Here is a 16,544-nt window from a genome sequence, read left to right as displayed (position 1 = left end):
GCGACAGTGCTCCTCGTTGCTATTTTGGGGTGGGGGGCAGGAATCATGATACTCCGGGGTTGCTCTGGGCTCTGCTCTCGGCTGACTCCTGGTTCTGTGCTCAAAGCTTCCTCCAACAGTGCGGGGATGGGAACTGCAAAGCTGGCACTTCAGCCAGCAGGGCTAGGCGCCAGGGTCTTGAAAGCTGGGCCCTGCCCCAGAGGGGGCACATGAGAGCCCTCCCTGCCCTGGCAGCGTGAGACACTCCCTCCCCGTCCTCCGGGAGCACCGCCTCTGACAGGGGTCCGACAGTAGGCACCAATCGTAGGGGGAAGTATATGTGCACACATACACACACTCAGACATGTACACGAAAACTCGCATTCAGCCTTCAGCACCGTGTCAGGGATACCCTAAAGGCCTCAGTGGCCCCTGCAAGCAGAACCACCTTCCGCTTCCTCAAGGCAGACCTCCTCTCTTGTAGCATGTTCAGTGGGTTAGTACCAGACAAGACAAGCTCGACTGTTCTGGTTGTGCTTTGGGCCTGGAAGGAGTCCTGGTGGCGTTTGGGTGTCAGGAAGCTGGGTCCGGGGGTGGGGGGCGGCTGCAGTCCTGGGGTCAGAGCAGGTCCTCGTCGAAGTCCTCCCCTGTCTGAAAGAGGCCGGCCAGCCTCTCCGGCCAGAGGCCCGCGGGGGTCTCCGTGCAGGGAGGGCTGGGCGTGGGCCGGGGGGGAAGCCGGGGCTCAGCCGCAGGGCCGTGTGTGGGCGGGGTCCTTGGAGCGGGCAGCTCCCCAGGAGGGCGGGGCCACTCGGTGCTGGGGCTCCTTTCCCTGGTGGCAAGAACCGCAGGTGGTGGGCCCGCCCAGCCCCCGCCACTGCCCAGCTACCCGGCAGGTTCTTCCCTCCAGACCCCGGGGTGTTTCTGGAGGGAGCGTGTGTGGGTGGTCTCCCCAGAGTGCTCGGGAGGCCTGGGGAGCCCCTCCTTGTGACCCCCAGTAGCTGGGCCAGGGCCCCAGGCTGCCCCCGCTGTGCTGGGGGTCCGGAAGGCCGTGCGGAGGGGCCCTGCGAGGTGCAGGGTGCAGGCAGACACCTTGACCCATTCTCTGTCCCCCGGTGTGTGTGTGTGGGGGGGGGTAGTGGGGTTGCGTGTCTGTGGCGTGGGGTATTCTGAGTGCACTCCTTCCCCTCAGAGCCACTTCACCCACCAGTAGAAAGCTCTGGCTGTTTGGTGTTTGGGCCACAGTTGGTGGTGCTCAGGGGCCATGACCTGGGGGGCTCAGGGAGCCCTCTGTGGGCTCTGGGATCGAACCCAGGCCAGCCAAGTGCAAAGCCTAGTACCTTCCCTGCTATCTCTCTGCACCCTCTAGAAAGTTCTTTTGTCTGCTGAACACACCCAGCGGTGCTCAGGGTTGACCCCAGGCTCTGCACTCAAGAATCACTCCTGGTAGCACATAGGGGACGCCACAGGGTGCTGGGTCTCGAACCTGGGTAGCTGCATGCAAGGCAAATGCCCTCCCTGCTGTACAAGGCCCTCTAGGAAGTTCTCACTGGGAGCTGGGCTGGTGCCTCAGAACACTCAGCAGGCCCTGGGGTGCAAGCATGACGGGTCTGAACACCCAGCAGGCCCTGGGGTGCAGGCGTGAGGGGCCTGAGCACCCAGCAGGCCCTGGGGTGCAGGCGTGACGGGTCTGAACACCCAGCAGGCCCTGGGGTGCAGGCATGAGGGGTCTGAGCACCCAGCAGGCCCTAGGGTGCAGGCGTGAGGGGTCTGAGCAATCGGAGGAGAAACCTCAACACTCCCAGCCCCAAGGAACGCTCAAGAACCCACAGCTGAGCACTGACGGCTGAGCACAGGCTCTGCAGGCCAGGAGTTCCACCCGGGCAAGCCCCAACCCTGTCCCCGACCACATACAGCAAAAAAAGAATTGAAACTCCCCTAGCAAACCCTCAGGCCAGGGAGCAGCTCAGGCAGGGGCCACATGCCAAGCAGCACGTGGCTCCCTTTTCCCCCAGGAGCTGCAAGCTTTTGGTCCAAGGGAGAGCGGTTCGACAGCCCGGGGAAGGCGCTGCCTTGCACTCCGCCATCTGGGATCTGGTGGCAGCGTCCCTCAGCATCCCTCGCGCACCGCCACAAGTGACCCCGAGCACTGCTGGATGGGACCCAAAAGCCAATCAAAAGAAAAAAAAAAGTGGGCTGGAGAGATAGCACAGCGGGTAGGGCGTTTGCCTTGCACGTGGCCGACCCGGGTTCGAATCCCAGCATCCCATATGGTCCCCTGAGCCCGCCAGGTGTGATTCCTGAGTGCAGGAGCCAGGAGTGACCTCTGTGCATCGCCGGGTGTGACCCAAAAAGCAAAAAAAAAAAAAAAAAAAGTTCGGGGCTGGAGCAATAGCACAGCGGGGAGGGTGTTTGCCTTGCACGCGGCCGACCCGGGTTCAATTCCCAGCATCCCGTATGGTCCCCCGAGCACCGCCAGGAGTAATTCCTGAGTGCAGAGCCAGGAGTGACCCCTGTGCATCGCTGGGTGTGACCCAAAAAGGAAAAAAAAAAAGTTCAAACAAGGAGCCAGAGAGAGAGGCAGAGGGGAGGGCTCCTGCAAGCACCTGCACTGTCACCAGAATCCCTGCCCCCAAGGGCCTGGGGCACTGCCTCAGCTCCCCCTCTGTGGAAGCTTCTGGAAGCCACCCAGCCACACCTGGGCATGGGGCTTGCAGGTACCTCTTGCGTGAAAACTCGGGGCAGGCGGCCCCCGGTTCCTGGCACATGCCCCCTGCCCACGTTTGTCCTTCAGAGTCTCCTTCCAGGTACTTCTGCCAGCGGCTCTGCGAGGCCTGGGGCTGCGGGGCAGACGAGAGTGGGGTGGGCACGGGGAGTCGCACCCGACACGCCCCCCAGGGGTACTCGGGGTGATGGCGGCCTGGCTGGTCCCAGGAGCCCAGACCAGAGATGGGGCACGTCTGGGAGGCCTCCAGTCCACTCCACCCCCAGACCCGTCTCCTGAGAGTCCCGCCAGGAGCGAGCCCCGAGGACAGAGCCCAGAGCGAGCCCTGAGCACAGAGCCAGGAGTCAGCCCTGAGCACAGAGCTAGGAGCCAGCCCCGAGCACAGAGCCAGGAGTCAGCCCTGAGCACAGGGCCAAGAGTGATCTCGAGCCCAGCCCAGAGTGAGCCCCGAGCACAAAGCCCGGAGTCAGCCCTGAGCACAGGGCCAAGAGTGACCTCAGAGCCCAGCCCAGAGTGAGCCCCGAGCACAGAGCCAGGCGTGATCTCGAGCCCAGCCCGGAGCGAGCCCCAAGCACAGAGCCAGGAGCGAGCCCCGAGCCCAGCTAGAATGAAACAGGCCCCGCGGGTTTGGGGGTACAGTGTACGGAGCCCAGGGCTACCCCCGATGTCTGTGTGTCCTCTGAGGTTGTGTGGAAAGCTGCTGAGGCAGGAGCCGCATCCCGTGAGGAGGGCGTTTGCCTGGCAGGCCGCCAACCTGGGTTCAAGACCCGGCGTCCCACAGGGTCCCCCGAGCCCTCCAGGAGGGATCCCTGAGCGCAGAGTCGGGAGGGCAGGCTCCGAGCACTGCCAGGTGAGGCGCAAAAAACAAAATAAGCAAAAACAATCTCACGCGAGCAGGAGAGGGTGAGATCGAGAGCAGGGAGCGGCGGGGAGCAGAAGGGAGCAGAAGGGAGCAGGGGGGATCCCCCGGCCCGGCCGGGCCTCTGAGGGGAGAGCACCACCACGAGGACGGAGCGGGAGGCAGAGGGTTGCAGCCCCGGTCGGGGGAGCCCCAGGAAGCAACTGCACCTCACGTGAGTGGGCACGTGAGCGCGCCACCCTGCGCCCAGGGCCACACGCTGGGGAACGGGGAACAGACGTGTGCTGGGGCTGGGAGGTGCCCCGAGTGGGGCGGAGGCTGAGGAAGGCCCAGGAGGGGGAGGGGCGAGCTGCCCCGAGCCCAGACACCCCCTTGCCGCCCTCCAGAGCCTCTTGTCCTGATGGCCAGGCTGTGCCGTGGGGGCTGGTCTGCCTGTGGCCCCTGGGGGTGCAGGGGCGCAGGACTGGGGGGGTGTGAAAGGCCAAGGACGCACCTGCAACCGCGAAGGCTGACCGCTGGCCGCCCCATCCGGGGCCCCGCCTTCCAGAGTCCTGCGGGGGGACAAAGAGGGCGGCAGGAAGTGAGGGGCATGGACAGACCCCGGGCCAGTGCCCCAGCCCGGACCCCGCCTCCGGACCCCGAGCCCGGAACAGAGGCAGCGGCAGCGGGCGGCAGGCCGCGTGTCTCCAACAATGCGAGGGGTGTCCTCAGCATGGCTGCAGGGGCCCCTCCCGGCAGTGCTGGGGAGGGAAGTGGAGCCTGGCACCCCACCCCCACCCCGGGGGGGAGATGACCAGCACGCAGGGCCAGAGCTCCCGTGACAGACGGTCATGTGTGATCTGGGGAGAGAGCCACACCACAGTTTCCTCCCCACTGCACAGCCCCCACTCCGAGTGAGGCTTGGGGGCAGGAGGCCAGAGTGAGGGCCTGAGAGAGCACCGTCCACCCCGCGGGGGACAGCCAGGCTCAGTCTCCCGTCTCCCCTCCTCCTCCCCCCCTCTCTCTCATGCGATGCTCAGGGCTACTCCTGGCTCTGTACTCAGGAATTGCTTGGGGGACCCTATGGGATGCCGGGGATTGAACCCAGGTCAGCCGAGTGCAAGGCAAACGCCCTTCCCGCTGTGCTATCGCTCCGGCCCGGAACATGGGAACAGTCTTTGGAGTGAGAGCGAGGGAGAGGGAACTGGGGCTCCAGCTATTCTGCATGCGGCCAACTGAGTTTTCAGCCTGGCAGCCCTGGAGACCCCCAGAGCATCACCAGGGGTTAGTCGTGAGCAGAGACTGGAGAGGCCCCGGAGAGCCACTAGGGAGCACGGTTAAGCAGAGCCAGGAATAGCCCCACCGCACCACCAGGGGGCAGTCCTGAGCACAGAGCTAGAAAAGCACAGGTGTGCTCCCGTCCTCCTCCACACCCCCAAAAGTGTGAGGCCCTGGGTTCAAGCTCCACTCCCCAAACTAAAGGACGTAAAGTTACAGGAGACTCCTCCGTCCCTGCCCAGGCCCCCCGGAAGTGCAGGTAAGCCCCCTCATGCACGGTGGGGTGCAGGGCTGCGGGGGGTTCCCGTGGGCCTCTGTCCAGGGAACTGACTCTTGGCTTCACCTCTGGTGGCCTGTGTCCCTGCTGTCTCTCCACAGGGCAGAGGCGGAGCCAAGAGCAGCTCTGCGCGCAGCTCACACCGGCAAAGGCGCTTTCTGGGTTTCTGCTCGATTAACTTAGGGTTTGGGATTTGGGCCATTCCTGGTGGTGCTCAGTGCTCACTCCTGGCTCAGTGCTCGGGGAGCCCTGTGGAGTACCAGGGCTCAGACCTGGGCTGGCTGCACGCCAGGCAAACACCCCCACTGTCCTTTCTCTTGGGGAGGGCCTGCTTCTCTCTGCCTCATTTCCGCCGTCAGATGTCTCTGTTCTCTGCCTCGGGCCCAGGGGCACCCGCTGTGTCAGAGCCAGAACATGCTGTTCCTCTGCACAGCTGGTGCCCAGGCTGCCCTCGGCTGCCTCTCGTGAGACCCGGACCCCTACGGGATCTCTGGAGGCCACGTCCCCACACTATGCACGCAGGGGATACCAGGCCAGGGGTGGGGCAGGCAGTGCACACGGGCCTTGCCTGCGGGGGCCTGGGGTCGTCCTGCACCAGTCCCAGGGGTCTGCCAGAATATGGTCCCCTCCACCCCCACCTCCCAGAATGGAGGACAGAGGGGGTGACCGCCACGGCTGGGGACTGGCACCTGAGGGACTCCTCGGAAAGCTGCCCCTGCAGCAGGTTCAGCTTCTGCACGTGGCGCCTGCAGTCAGCTCCGGAGCCCTCACCGTAGGCCTGAGACCCAAGAGAGACGGAGTCACGTCTGCGGGGGCAGAAACCGTGGGGAAGGTGCCCATCCTGCACGTGGCCCACCCAGGGACTGGCACAGCAGCTCCTAGGACCTCTACTCCCGCTCCCGGAGGCCCACCGGGAGTGATCCCTGAGCACAGAGCCAGGAGTCAGCTCTGAGCAGTCAGGAGTGATCCCGGAGCACAGAGCCAGGAGTGAGCCTTGGGCAGGGACCCAGAGTGATCCCCGAGCATAGAGCCAGGAGTCAGCTCTGAGCAGAGTCAGGAGTGACCCCTGAGCACAGAGCCAGGAGTTAGCTCTGAGCAGAGTCAGGAGTGATCCCGGAGCACAGAGCCAGGAGTCAGCTCTGAGCAGAGTCAGGAGTCAGCTCTGAACAGAGTCAGGAGTGACCCCGAGCACAGAGCCAGAAGTCAGCTCTGAGCACAGAGCCAGGAGTCAGCTCTGAGCAGTCAGGAGTGACCCTGAGCACAGAGCCAGGAGTCAGTTCTGAGCAGTCAGGAGTGATCCCCGAGCACTGCCAATGTGGGTCCCACCTCCCCCGCTGACAGGCAAGAACAGGAACCCAGCAGAGATGATGTCCACCACGGTGCTCCTCCATGGGGCCCGGGGTGCTTCACTCAGGGCTGGCACAGGACAGGAGGTACTGTGCGCAGGACTGAGGGGCACAGTCGGAGCCGGGCAGGAGGGGAGCCGTGGCCCGAGGAAGGCGGAAAGACAGAGGCACAGCAGGGCCCCCATGCCGGGCGCCCCAGGATTCACCCTCAGGAACGACTGCTTCTCCCCGCAGGCTCTGCACGTCCACTTCCGGCTCTTCGTCACCTGGAAGGACAGAGACACGCGGGCTCAGGCTGCTGCCCACCGCGGACAGGTCCGCAGGAAACACCGTAGGGGGCAGGGGCAACGTACAGGAGAGCCTTGTCCTACACATGGCCGACCCGGGCCCGAGTACCAACGCCCCAGGGTCTACCGAGCACTCCCTGTGATCCTGGACCAGAGAAAACCCTGAGCATGTGAGGTGAGGCCCCAAAACAGAAATAATAATAGTGACAATAATGATTATAATGATAATAAAAAGGTCGGGGCTGGAGCGATCGCGCAGCTGGGAGGGTATTTGCCTTGCACGCGGCCGACCCGGGTTCGATTCCCAGCGTCCCATATGGTCCCCTGAGCACCGCCAGGAGTGATTCCTCCATGGAGCCCAGGGCGCCTGGTGCATCGCCGGGTGTGACCCAAAGAGAAAAAAAAAATGCAAAGGTCTAAGAGAATGGTCTTAAGCCAACCCATTTATTCACTGATTTACTTCATCAGGCTCTGGGGCCGGGCTGGAGTGATAGCACAGTGGGGAGGGCGTTTGCCCTGCACGTGGCCAACCGGGTTCGATTCCCAGCATCCCATATGGTCCCCCGAGCATCACCAGGAGTAACCCCTGTGCCTCGCCAGGTGTCCAAATGGGTCGATGGTATCACACTTAAGGGCCGGAGAGAAAGCACACTTGCTGGGCTCACTGTCGACCCAGTTCGATCACTGGCAACACACAGGGTCCCCAGCCCACAGGGGTGGTCCTGAGCGCAGAGCCAGCAGTCAGCCTGTGACGGCCGGACGTGCCCCAAATCACCAAGAGTGGGCGGAGGGGCGAGAGCGCCCACCAGCGTGGGCTCGGGGCGGAACGCTGAGGCCTAACCACAGAGGAGCTGGGGGGGGGGGGGGGAGTCGTCGGACGTGGCTCCGGCAGGGCAGCGAGGGGGTCCTGCCTTGCAGGCGCCGACCCGGGTTTGGCCGAGCACCCCTAAGTGCCCAGGAGGAAGCCCCGGGCACCACTGGATGCGGCCCGGCGGCCCAGGGCGCTGCTGCCGGGCCCCTCCCCTCCCCAGCGCCGACCCCCACTGGCTGCCCTGGGCGGGGGGGCGGGAGGGGGAAACCCGGCCCCCGCGGGGCTCTCCAGGCCGGGGCCAGCCTGCGGCTCGGGGTCACCCCTGCCGGTCACCTCTGACCCGGCTCAGAGGGTCCCCAGTGTGACGGGGCGGGGTCGGGGCCTGTCTCCTCCCCAAGGCCCGAGTCTTTCCTCAGAACTGTCACTCCTGGGGCCGGGGAGCCCCACACGCCGGTTGGGTCCGGGCTCGCACCCCCGGGTTCCCTGCGCGCCGCGGGGCGAGCCCTGAGCAGGGCAGGGGCGAGCCCTGAGCACGGCGGGGAGAGTCCTGAGCAGGGCAGGGGCGAGCCGTGAGCACCGCAGGGCGAGCCCTGGGCGCCGCCGGGTGTGGCCCACTGACGCGCGGTTTCTCCTCTCCCGGCAGACCCCCGCCCGGCGGGCACCGGGCCCTAGACCGCGGCTCCCCACCCGCAGAGGAGCGGCGGGTCCCGGCTGCCCCCGCGCGGGGCCGCCCACCTGCTGCGCCTGGAAGAGGCGACACGAGCAGCAGCGCAGCACGCGCGCGCGCTGAGACATGGCGACCGCACCCCCAACGCCTGCGCAGTGCGCCCGGTCCCGCCCCGGAAGCACTCCGCCCGCCCCCGGAAGTGATCCTGCCCCGCCCGGAAGCGCGCGGGCTTTTTCGGGACGGAAAGCGCCTGGCGCGCGCAGGCGCTGTGAGCGATAATGGGCTCCGGACCATCCCATTTCCGCCTGGGAGCTGCAGAGTAGCGTTCAAAGCGTCTGGAGTGCGCATGCGCCCAGGCTCCGCCCCCGCGCTCGCATTGGTTCTCGCGGTCCGCGGAAGTATCTGGCTGCTTCCGGTCGTGTGGTCCGCTCCGCTTCTTGGGAGCTCTTTCCCGTAACTCTCGGCCCGCCGCCCTAAAAGCCTTGTGCGCCTGCGCCGTGGGGCCTTAGGGCCGCCCCAGCCCGGCCGGCGCCGGGCCCTGCCCGGTCCCAGCTGCGCAGCCGCAGTGCTTTGTTTTTAAATTTTTTTTTTTTTTTTTTTTTTTTTTTTTTGCTTTTTGGGTCACACCTGGCCATGCTCAGGGTTGCTCCTGGCTCTGCACTCAGGAATCTTTTCTGGCGGGCGTGGGGGACCCTATGGGGTCCCGGGGACGGAATGGTGCAAACTGGTTTGAAAATGCAAATTGTAACACCAGATCTTAACAATGTTACAGGATGCCTGCGGGGGTGGATATATACAGGTGACAGAGATATATATATATATATATATATATATATATATCTGTCATCCCGTTGCTCATCGATTTGTTCGACGGGCACCAGTAACGTCTCTCATTGAGAGACTTATTGTTACTGTTTTTGGCATATCCAATACACACGGGTAGCTTGCCAGGCTCTGCCGCACAGGCTCGATACTCTCGGGTAGCTTGCCAGGCTCTCCAAGAGGGGCGGAGGAATTGAATGCGGGTCGGCTGCATGAAAGGTGAACGCCCAACCGCTGTGCTATCGCTCCAGCGATATATATATATATATATATATATATATATATATACTTTTTTTTCCGTTTTTACTAAGGGAATAGCTGGTGTGACCAGGCTTATGATCTGTACAATGTTCATCACTGACTTTTCTCCTCGAACCCCCGAATCAATATCAGATTGGTGCTGGGTTGCCATTGGCCCTGCTGATGGCCTCTAGCTAATGACATTAAGCAAGGCGAGTATGTGGAGGGCCCCCGGGGGTCCACAATGGAGCCCACAAGAGGGGATTAAATCAAGCACGGAGGAAAAGGAAGCCCCAAGAAGTACCGGTCCCCGCCCCCCGCCGATACTTAAGCACAGTGGACTCACGTGCGCTCCCTTTTCGCCGCTGCTGCAGCTCCAGCATGACCAAGGAGCCCCAAAGAGCTACTCTGGACACCAGCAGCCCGATGAAATACTGCCAGAATGTGAACTGAGCGTCTACGCCAGGCTGCTACAGTGGGGGCCGGGTATTTCTCTCTAGGTTTTTCCATCTTATGAGCACCATAAAAGGGTAAAACTTTGTAGTGATATAATTTCTGGCAGAATTTTCCCTGGACTTTATACAGAAACCCAAAACCACACAGCCGCTGCTGCGGCCACGCAACCTAATGTCATCTAATCATCAGCAATATGAAATGGTTCCTTTGTAACGGGTCGGACTTTGGGGGGATAATCCTAACAAGAATAGTAAGTCTTTTGTTGAAATATTGAAGGCAATCAAAGTGGTAGCCATCTCTCTAGACTGAACTAAGCTATAACCCCACACCAGCTGAGGAGAAGGAATATTTCTTTCTCGGGAAGAAAGGCGGTGTGGCGTTAGCCATATTATGATGTCCATTAAGCAGACAGGTGGTGGTGTGGGAACGGGATATAAGGGAAAAAAAATTACTATGTACATGGAACAGCGGGACGCTGGTGGAGTCTCAAGCCGGGGCCGATACCAGTGCACTACTTTTGGTTCCAGAAACTGCTTGCAGGCTGCTTAGATTATCAACTAAGCTATAGCCCCATGCCGGCTGATGACAGGAAATAACCATCTTTCTCGGTTCTTTTCCCTTTGTCATGCAGCGTGGCGTCAATCATACTATGAGGATTACTAAGTAGGCATGAACTCAGTGGCGCGGGAAGGAGGAGGAAAAAAAAGTTATGTAACAAACAGCGGGACTTAATATCTCTACATTCTCAGCAATGGAAAACTATCAAATGCTCCCTTGGCAGTAGGACTGTCTTTTTTTTGGGGGGAACTCCAGCAACAATAGGGAGTTATGAGTTGAGACATGGAATGCAATCAAGATAAAGAGTAAACAAAGTGAAACTTATCACTTACAAGGGCAGGGACTGAGGGGGACTGGGGGGGGCAGGAGGTATACTGGTGTGGTTGGTGATGGAATATGGGCACTGGTGAAGGGAAGGGTGTTTGAGTATTGTATAACTGACATAACCCTGAGAACTATGTAACTTTCCACATGGTGATTCAATAAAAAATTTAAAAAAAGAAAAAAAAGAAAAGGAAGCCCCAAGAAAGCCCAGGTAGTTGATGCTGCTGTCAACTCTATCTCCTCCAGTCCCCCCCACCCCAATAACATTGGGGAAACAATGTATATAATTTTGAAAAGCGTCTTTAGCCCAGGCCTCCACCTGATAATCATATCCCATTCTACACCCTGGAATTTTTCCAGTTTTTTGGGGGGCCACACCGGTGGTATTCAGGACTCACTGGATCTGTGCTCAGGGATCACTCCTGGCAGGGTTCGAAGGACCAGAGAGGGTGTTCTGGGTCAGCCCAGAACAGTGTTCAGGTTTTTGTTTTGGGTCACACCCAGAAATGCTCCGGGGTTACTCCTGGCTCTGCCCTCAGAAATTAATCCTGGTGGTGCTCAGGAGACCATATGGGGTGCTGGGGATTGAACTCAGGCTAGCCTTGGGCAAGGCAAACGTCCTATCCGCTGTGCTATGGCTCAGGCCCCTAAGACGAACATGCTGTGTTAGGTTGCTGTGTCACCTGACAGGCCTGCTTATATAAGACCTAGTCAGGTGATCCATTGGACCGTCAGCCCAGATTTTGACCCTTTATCTCTTACTCTTCTCTGAGTACAAGCCCGGGGCAGAATTCATGATCTCGGAAAATAATGTTCTTCCTCCACCTCAGAGAGCCCATGAATTTCCAGGAACTAATTTAATATTAGTATTTATTTTTAACATGTGTTGGGTTTGGGGCCTCTGGTGGTGGTAAGGCCTCTGGCTTTGCACTCAGGGATCATTCCTGCAGTATACCACCACGGGGCTCCATGTGGTACCAGGGACTGTGTTGGCTACGGTGCAAGGCATGTCACCCCCACACTATCCAGTGCCACCTGCAGGCACGTCTATTTTATTGGATGATTTTATTTTGTTTTGTTTTCTGGCCACACTCAGGGTTCAGAGGCTGCTCTTGGCTAGGGGAGGGCTCAGGATGCCGGAAATCAAGCCCAGGCTGGTTGCATACGAGGCAAGCACCCTCCTTGCTGTGTTACGGCTCCGAGCCCTGCAGGTATGGTGAGTCTGTGTCAGTTCCAGGGGACAGTTCACTGCAGCTGTCATGGGGAAACTGAGTCTTCCTTTTTCGGGTTTTAGTTTGAGTTGGGAGGGGGGGTGGGAAATCACACCAGGGTGCTAAGGAGTTGGTCTTTTGGTCTTTGAGGTGCTTTGGGACCCTTTGAAGTTCCTGGGATTGAACCAATTTCCACCTTATGCAAGACAAGTGCCTTACCCTGTCACACCATCCATGCAGCCCAGCTATATTTCACCTGGGACGGAGTTTAAATGCCCTGAGATGTGTGTGTGTGCGCGTGTGTGTAAGAGGTGGGGTCAGCTAGGAGCACATAAGGCCATGCAGAAATCCCCAGGCCCACAGAGCTGCCTAACGGCCTTTCCCCAGTACAGCCTAAGGTGCCAGCCCCTCCCCCCCCAGACTCTCCATGTTCTCTACAGCAGGCTGGATCCTCATTCTTCAGACTTCCTGTGTCGTCCCCACAACCCCCAGTGGGGGGTTGGGCCACATTCAGTGGTGCTATTCCTAGCTCCATGCTCAGGTGCGCCCCCTGCAGGTGTTCGGGGATTATTCTTAGTTCCTGGCGGCATGGAAGGCCCTTGTGGAAGTTCCCAGAACCACAAAAGCGGCTAACGGCCTCTCCCGAAGCAGCATTTTAGACCCTCAACAGCTCGGGCCTGCACGTACCCCCATAGTCTCTATAGCAGACGTAGCCCTCATCATTTATGCTTTCTTCTTTTTTCTCAAGAGTGGAGTATTGGGGCCATGACCGGAGGTAATCGGGAGCTACTCCTGGCTGAGTGCTCAGCAGTGCCCCTGGCGGTGCTTGAGGGCTGTTGCTCAGGGGTGACCCTGTGGATCCCTGGGGGCATCTAGGTGGGGTGTCAGGGATTCACACCAGCAGGCAAGAGCCTTAATTCCCGTAGCGTCTCTCTGACGCCCGTGTTCCCTTTGTTTCACACTTGCCTCCACCTCAGGCTCAGCAGAGTGGGCCACAGATCTGAGGTTCTGTAGGTGTCTTTGTGACGGCAAAGCGGCAGCTGAATGTAATGGGAACTAGAAACGGCAACGTGATGAGAACTAAGACGCTAAAATCAACCCCAAGTCAGCCAGAGAAGGAAGAATTTTTGCTCTGTGTGACCCTAAGCAGGTAGGAAGAGGCCCTGCCAGAGGAATGGGAGGGCACGGGCCCCCCCAGACTTAGGGGATGCCTGGGAGATGCACCTGAAGCTCCTGGCAGAGACACTGGCACAGACGTTTCCTGTTCTCTTTGGGCACCTGACGGCTGGGGAAGATGTTTCATTTTTTTTCTTTTTTGTAGGTTATCGTTCACTCTTAGACAATTATAAAGGAGATCCTCTCAGCAGGAGGGACGCCAAGTCTCTTCCTCTTCTGACTTGGGGTCCTCAGCACTGAGCCCCTAATAAACTACTATCTAATCCTGAGTTGTCTCTCTGCTCACTCACGGCTCAAGTTAGTACAACAGTCGCTATTTCCAAGGTCTGATTTATCAGCGTTGAGAAGAGGAGACATCAGCCACGGAAGTTTGACGGCTGATGGAAGGAGCAATGTTTATTCAAGGGACTCCTGGCTGAGTTGCAAAGTTTAAATAGGGGCTAGAGAGATAGCACAGCCGGTAATGCGCTTGGCTTGCAGGCACTGGACCTGCGTTCAATCCCCTGCATCTCACCAGGAGGAGGAGGAGGAGGAGGAGGAGGAGGAGGAGGAGGAGGAGGAGAGGAGGAGGAGGAGGAGGAGTCAGTAAACACAGGAATCAGTAGCTTTCTACTTTTCTGTTTTTATTTGCAACAAACAGGTGATCTTTTAAAAATCCAGATACGTGTTTATTTTTTTCCCCTTTGGAATGATAAGGACCTGAACAGTTTGGTACAACTTCCACTTGGCAAGTGAGCAGTTTCAAAATTTTCATTTTTGTTCACAGAGTAAAAATATATTTAAAATATCATTAGAGTCATTTATTCTTCTGGGTCAACATTTTGCATATTAGCTCAGGTTGCATGATGAACTGGCGAACATATGACTATGTACATTTGCACAATATTTCACTAAACGAAAAGGCAAGATACTCATTTGCATTCTTTTGTATTTCTTTGGTATAGTTTCAAATTTCTGTATGGGAGGCATGTAAAATATTGATCCAAATTCAAGTTATTGAATTCCTTCTATTTGATGAAACATGAGGCTTGGGGGGCATCCACCCTGGTGCTGCTCGGGGTCCTCCCAGCCCTGAGGTCAGAGGTCAGAGCTGCCAGGGCTGGGGAGCACCACGAGAGGTGGGGGGCTCCAAGGCAGGAGCCCCACCCTTGTGCCTCCATCCCAGGACCGACCTAAAGCGTTGGGTTTTTTTCTTTTTTTTTATCAGGAGAAATTACCTTAATCCATCTTTTTTTTTTGGCTTATTGGGTCTCCTCCCGTGATACGCGGGAGCTACTCCTGGCTTTGCACTCAAGAGTACTCCTCATGGCGGTGCTCAGGGGACCATATAGGATGTTGGGGCCCAAGCCTGGGCTGGGTGTGTCAAGGCAAAGTCCCTGCTTGCTGAACTATCTCTACAGCCCCAGGGGTGGTCAGTCTCAGGTGTCCATTTGCTTCTAGCCAGCAACCAGGGAAATGGGCAGAAGATGGGTATAAACTGTGGGGCGGGAAGGACGCTGACCCATGTTAACGACTCGCCCCCCTGCCCCTCCCCGCCTGTTATGAAACTTCCAACTCATCTGTGTTTCTCTAAGTGTCGCCAAGTCAGCACTGTGGATCCCACTTTTAAATCACCCATAAAAGTATCTGAAAAACAGGAAGCCCTGAGGGCCTGCCTGGGGCTAGGGCCTGAGGCTGAGGCCCCCTCTGGGGGCAGCTGGAAAGGAAATACAAACAGAAAAATGGAGAGGCCTGAGCAGGCACGACTGGTTTTGATCCTTGGCACCCCAGAGGGACCCCCAAGTCCACCAGGAGTGATCCCTGAGCACTGCTGGGTGAGGCCCCTGCCCACCCCCACAAAGAAAGCCTGGACACGGAGGGGGCTAGGCCCCCGCCCGCGGCCCGCAGGGGAATTCCACGTCTGTTCCCGCCACTTCTCAGGTGCTGAAAACCCGGCAGTCTGGGTGCCGGGACAGCACCTCTGGGCGAAGGCCCTGGGCTGACACAGGCCCACCCCGGCCCCCCAGGCTTCTCCGGGTCCCTCGAGCGACTCCTGGGCACGGCGCCAGGAAGAAGCCCTGGACCCTCCCGGGTGTGACCCCAAATGAAAACAGACCCGGGACCTGGGGTCCCACCGGTGCCTTCCGTGCCTCGCTGGCTCCATAGAGCAGACGGGACGTGGCTGTCCCCGCGGGGGAACAGGGTCTGCCACAAGGCCCGGCCCCCAGCCCCAGTCTGGCTCCCCGAACCCGGCGTCCACGTGGTGGGGTGAGGCCACCGAGCCGGTGGACTACGAGGGCAGGGCGTGCGGGAGGAGTGGGGCCTGGGCAGGGACACTGCCCGGGCGGCTCACTCCTGGGGGCTGACTGAGCCATGGAGAGCAGAGGCCGGGGGCTGATGAAGGCGGGGCAGGCTGGGGCCTCCAAAGTGAGTGGCCGCCCCGCCCTGTACTGGACGCCCGGGTGAAGGGCCAGGCAAGGGGCAGGCTAGGCGACAGAGCAGGGTCACTGTCCCTCTGGGGCAGGCTGGCGAGGTGCAGTGGGCCGGAGTTCAGCCAGAGCCCCCGTACTGCTCTGCGGGGTCACTGCTGGTGCTGACCTGCCGGTCCACCTTCTTCTGCTCCTGCAGCCTGGCGCCCAGGTCCACCCGCTTCTCAAAGAAGGTCACCAGCGCCGGCTCGGTGAGGACGGACGCCAGGATCTGCTCGAATGAGATGCACCAGTCCCCGTCCACGGCGCCCGGGGCCCTGCCCGCCCTGTCCACGGCCCTCCCCGCCCCGTCCACGGCGCCCCGGGCCCTCCCCGCCCCGTCCACGGCGCCCGCGGCCCTCCCCGCCCCGTCCACGGCACCCGCGGCCCTCCCCGCCCCGTCCACGGCGCCCTCGGCGGTCGCTGTCTCATCCACAGCGCCCTCGGCCCCGCCCACAGCGCCCTCGGCCCCGCCCACGGCCCCGGGGCCCGGCTCCCCGGCCAGGAGCACGGGGTCCTCGGCCAGGTCGTCACAGGGCAGCGAGCCCGAGCTCACCACCGAGAAGGACGACACCGACAGGTCGTCCTTGGTGTCCTCGTCCCACAGGGGCGACAGCGGCAGGGGTGGGGACAAGCCCCCTCGGCCCTCGCCCTCGCCGCCCTCCCCCACCGCCTGGCTCTCGGGCGGGGCCCTGTGGGCGGGGCTGTCCCCGCCGGCCTCCTCCGCGGCTGGCTCCTGCTTGTCCTCTGCCGCCGCCGCTGGGCGGCCCTCCAGGCTCTGCCGGCCCGAGAAGCGCTTCCCCACCTCGCCGATGCGCAGTAGCAGGCTGGCCACGGTGGCGATGGCGTGGTAGAGCTCCTGCTCGCGGGGGTCCTCGCTGAACATGTTGTACAGGGTCTTGCACAGCTCGATGAACTGCTCCTGGGGGGGCCGGGGCTCAGGACCGAGTCTCGCACCCCACTGACCCGGCCCCCTGCTCCCGGGAGGGCCCCACCACGCAGGCCGGACTCTGGGACCGGACTCGGCAAAGGCCTCACAGCAGCTCTGGGACCTCTGGGGGCTGGGGGGCTCCTCAGCTCCTCAGCACCAGGTCCCGAGAGGCCC

General features: G+C 60.5%; 2 protein-coding genes across 4 annotated transcripts in view; both read right to left on the bottom strand.

Moving 5' to 3' along the window:
* Nucleotides 1–144: 144 nt before the first annotated feature.
* MRNIP (MRN complex interacting protein) lies at nt 145–8,385 on the bottom strand. Of its 2 annotated transcripts, none has more exons than XM_055128656.1 (6): nt 8,274–8,385; nt 6,647–6,706; nt 5,784–5,872; nt 4,054–4,111; nt 2,698–2,816; nt 145–808 (listed from the first exon to the last, which is right to left on the bottom strand). In XM_055128656.1, exons 1-6 carry the CDS (start codon nt 8,331–8,333, stop codon nt 598–600), a joined length of 597 nt encoding a protein of 198 aa, XP_054984631.1. In that variant the 5' UTR covers nt 8,334–8,385; the 3' UTR covers nt 145–597. The 2 variants fall into 2 exon arrangements, with proteins under 2 accessions (XP_054984631.1, XP_054984632.1); XM_055128657.1 differs by having other exon boundaries at nt 145–691.
* A 5,215-nt stretch (nt 8,386–13,600) lies between these two features.
* TBC1D9B (TBC1 domain family member 9B) overlaps nt 13,601–16,544 on the bottom strand; it is a 28,863-nt gene continuing 25,919 nt past the window's right edge. For both annotated transcript variants that reach the window (XM_055126868.1, XM_055126870.1), the window contains one exon: nt 13,601–16,361. In XM_055126868.1, coding sequence (XP_054982843.1) covers nt 15,522–16,361 — 840 coding nt within the window. In that variant the 3' untranslated portion in view covers nt 13,601–15,521. The remainder of the gene's footprint in view (nt 16,362–16,544) is intronic.

Source organism: Sorex araneus, chromosome 2 (assembly GCF_027595985.1).
Source record: "Sorex araneus isolate mSorAra2 chromosome 2, mSorAra2.pri, whole genome shotgun sequence".
Lineage (NCBI taxonomy): Eukaryota > Metazoa > Chordata > Mammalia > Eulipotyphla > Soricidae > Sorex > Sorex araneus.
The sequence above is the reverse complement of the archived record's forward strand: the minus strand, read 5'-3'. Positions and strand labels throughout refer to the sequence as shown.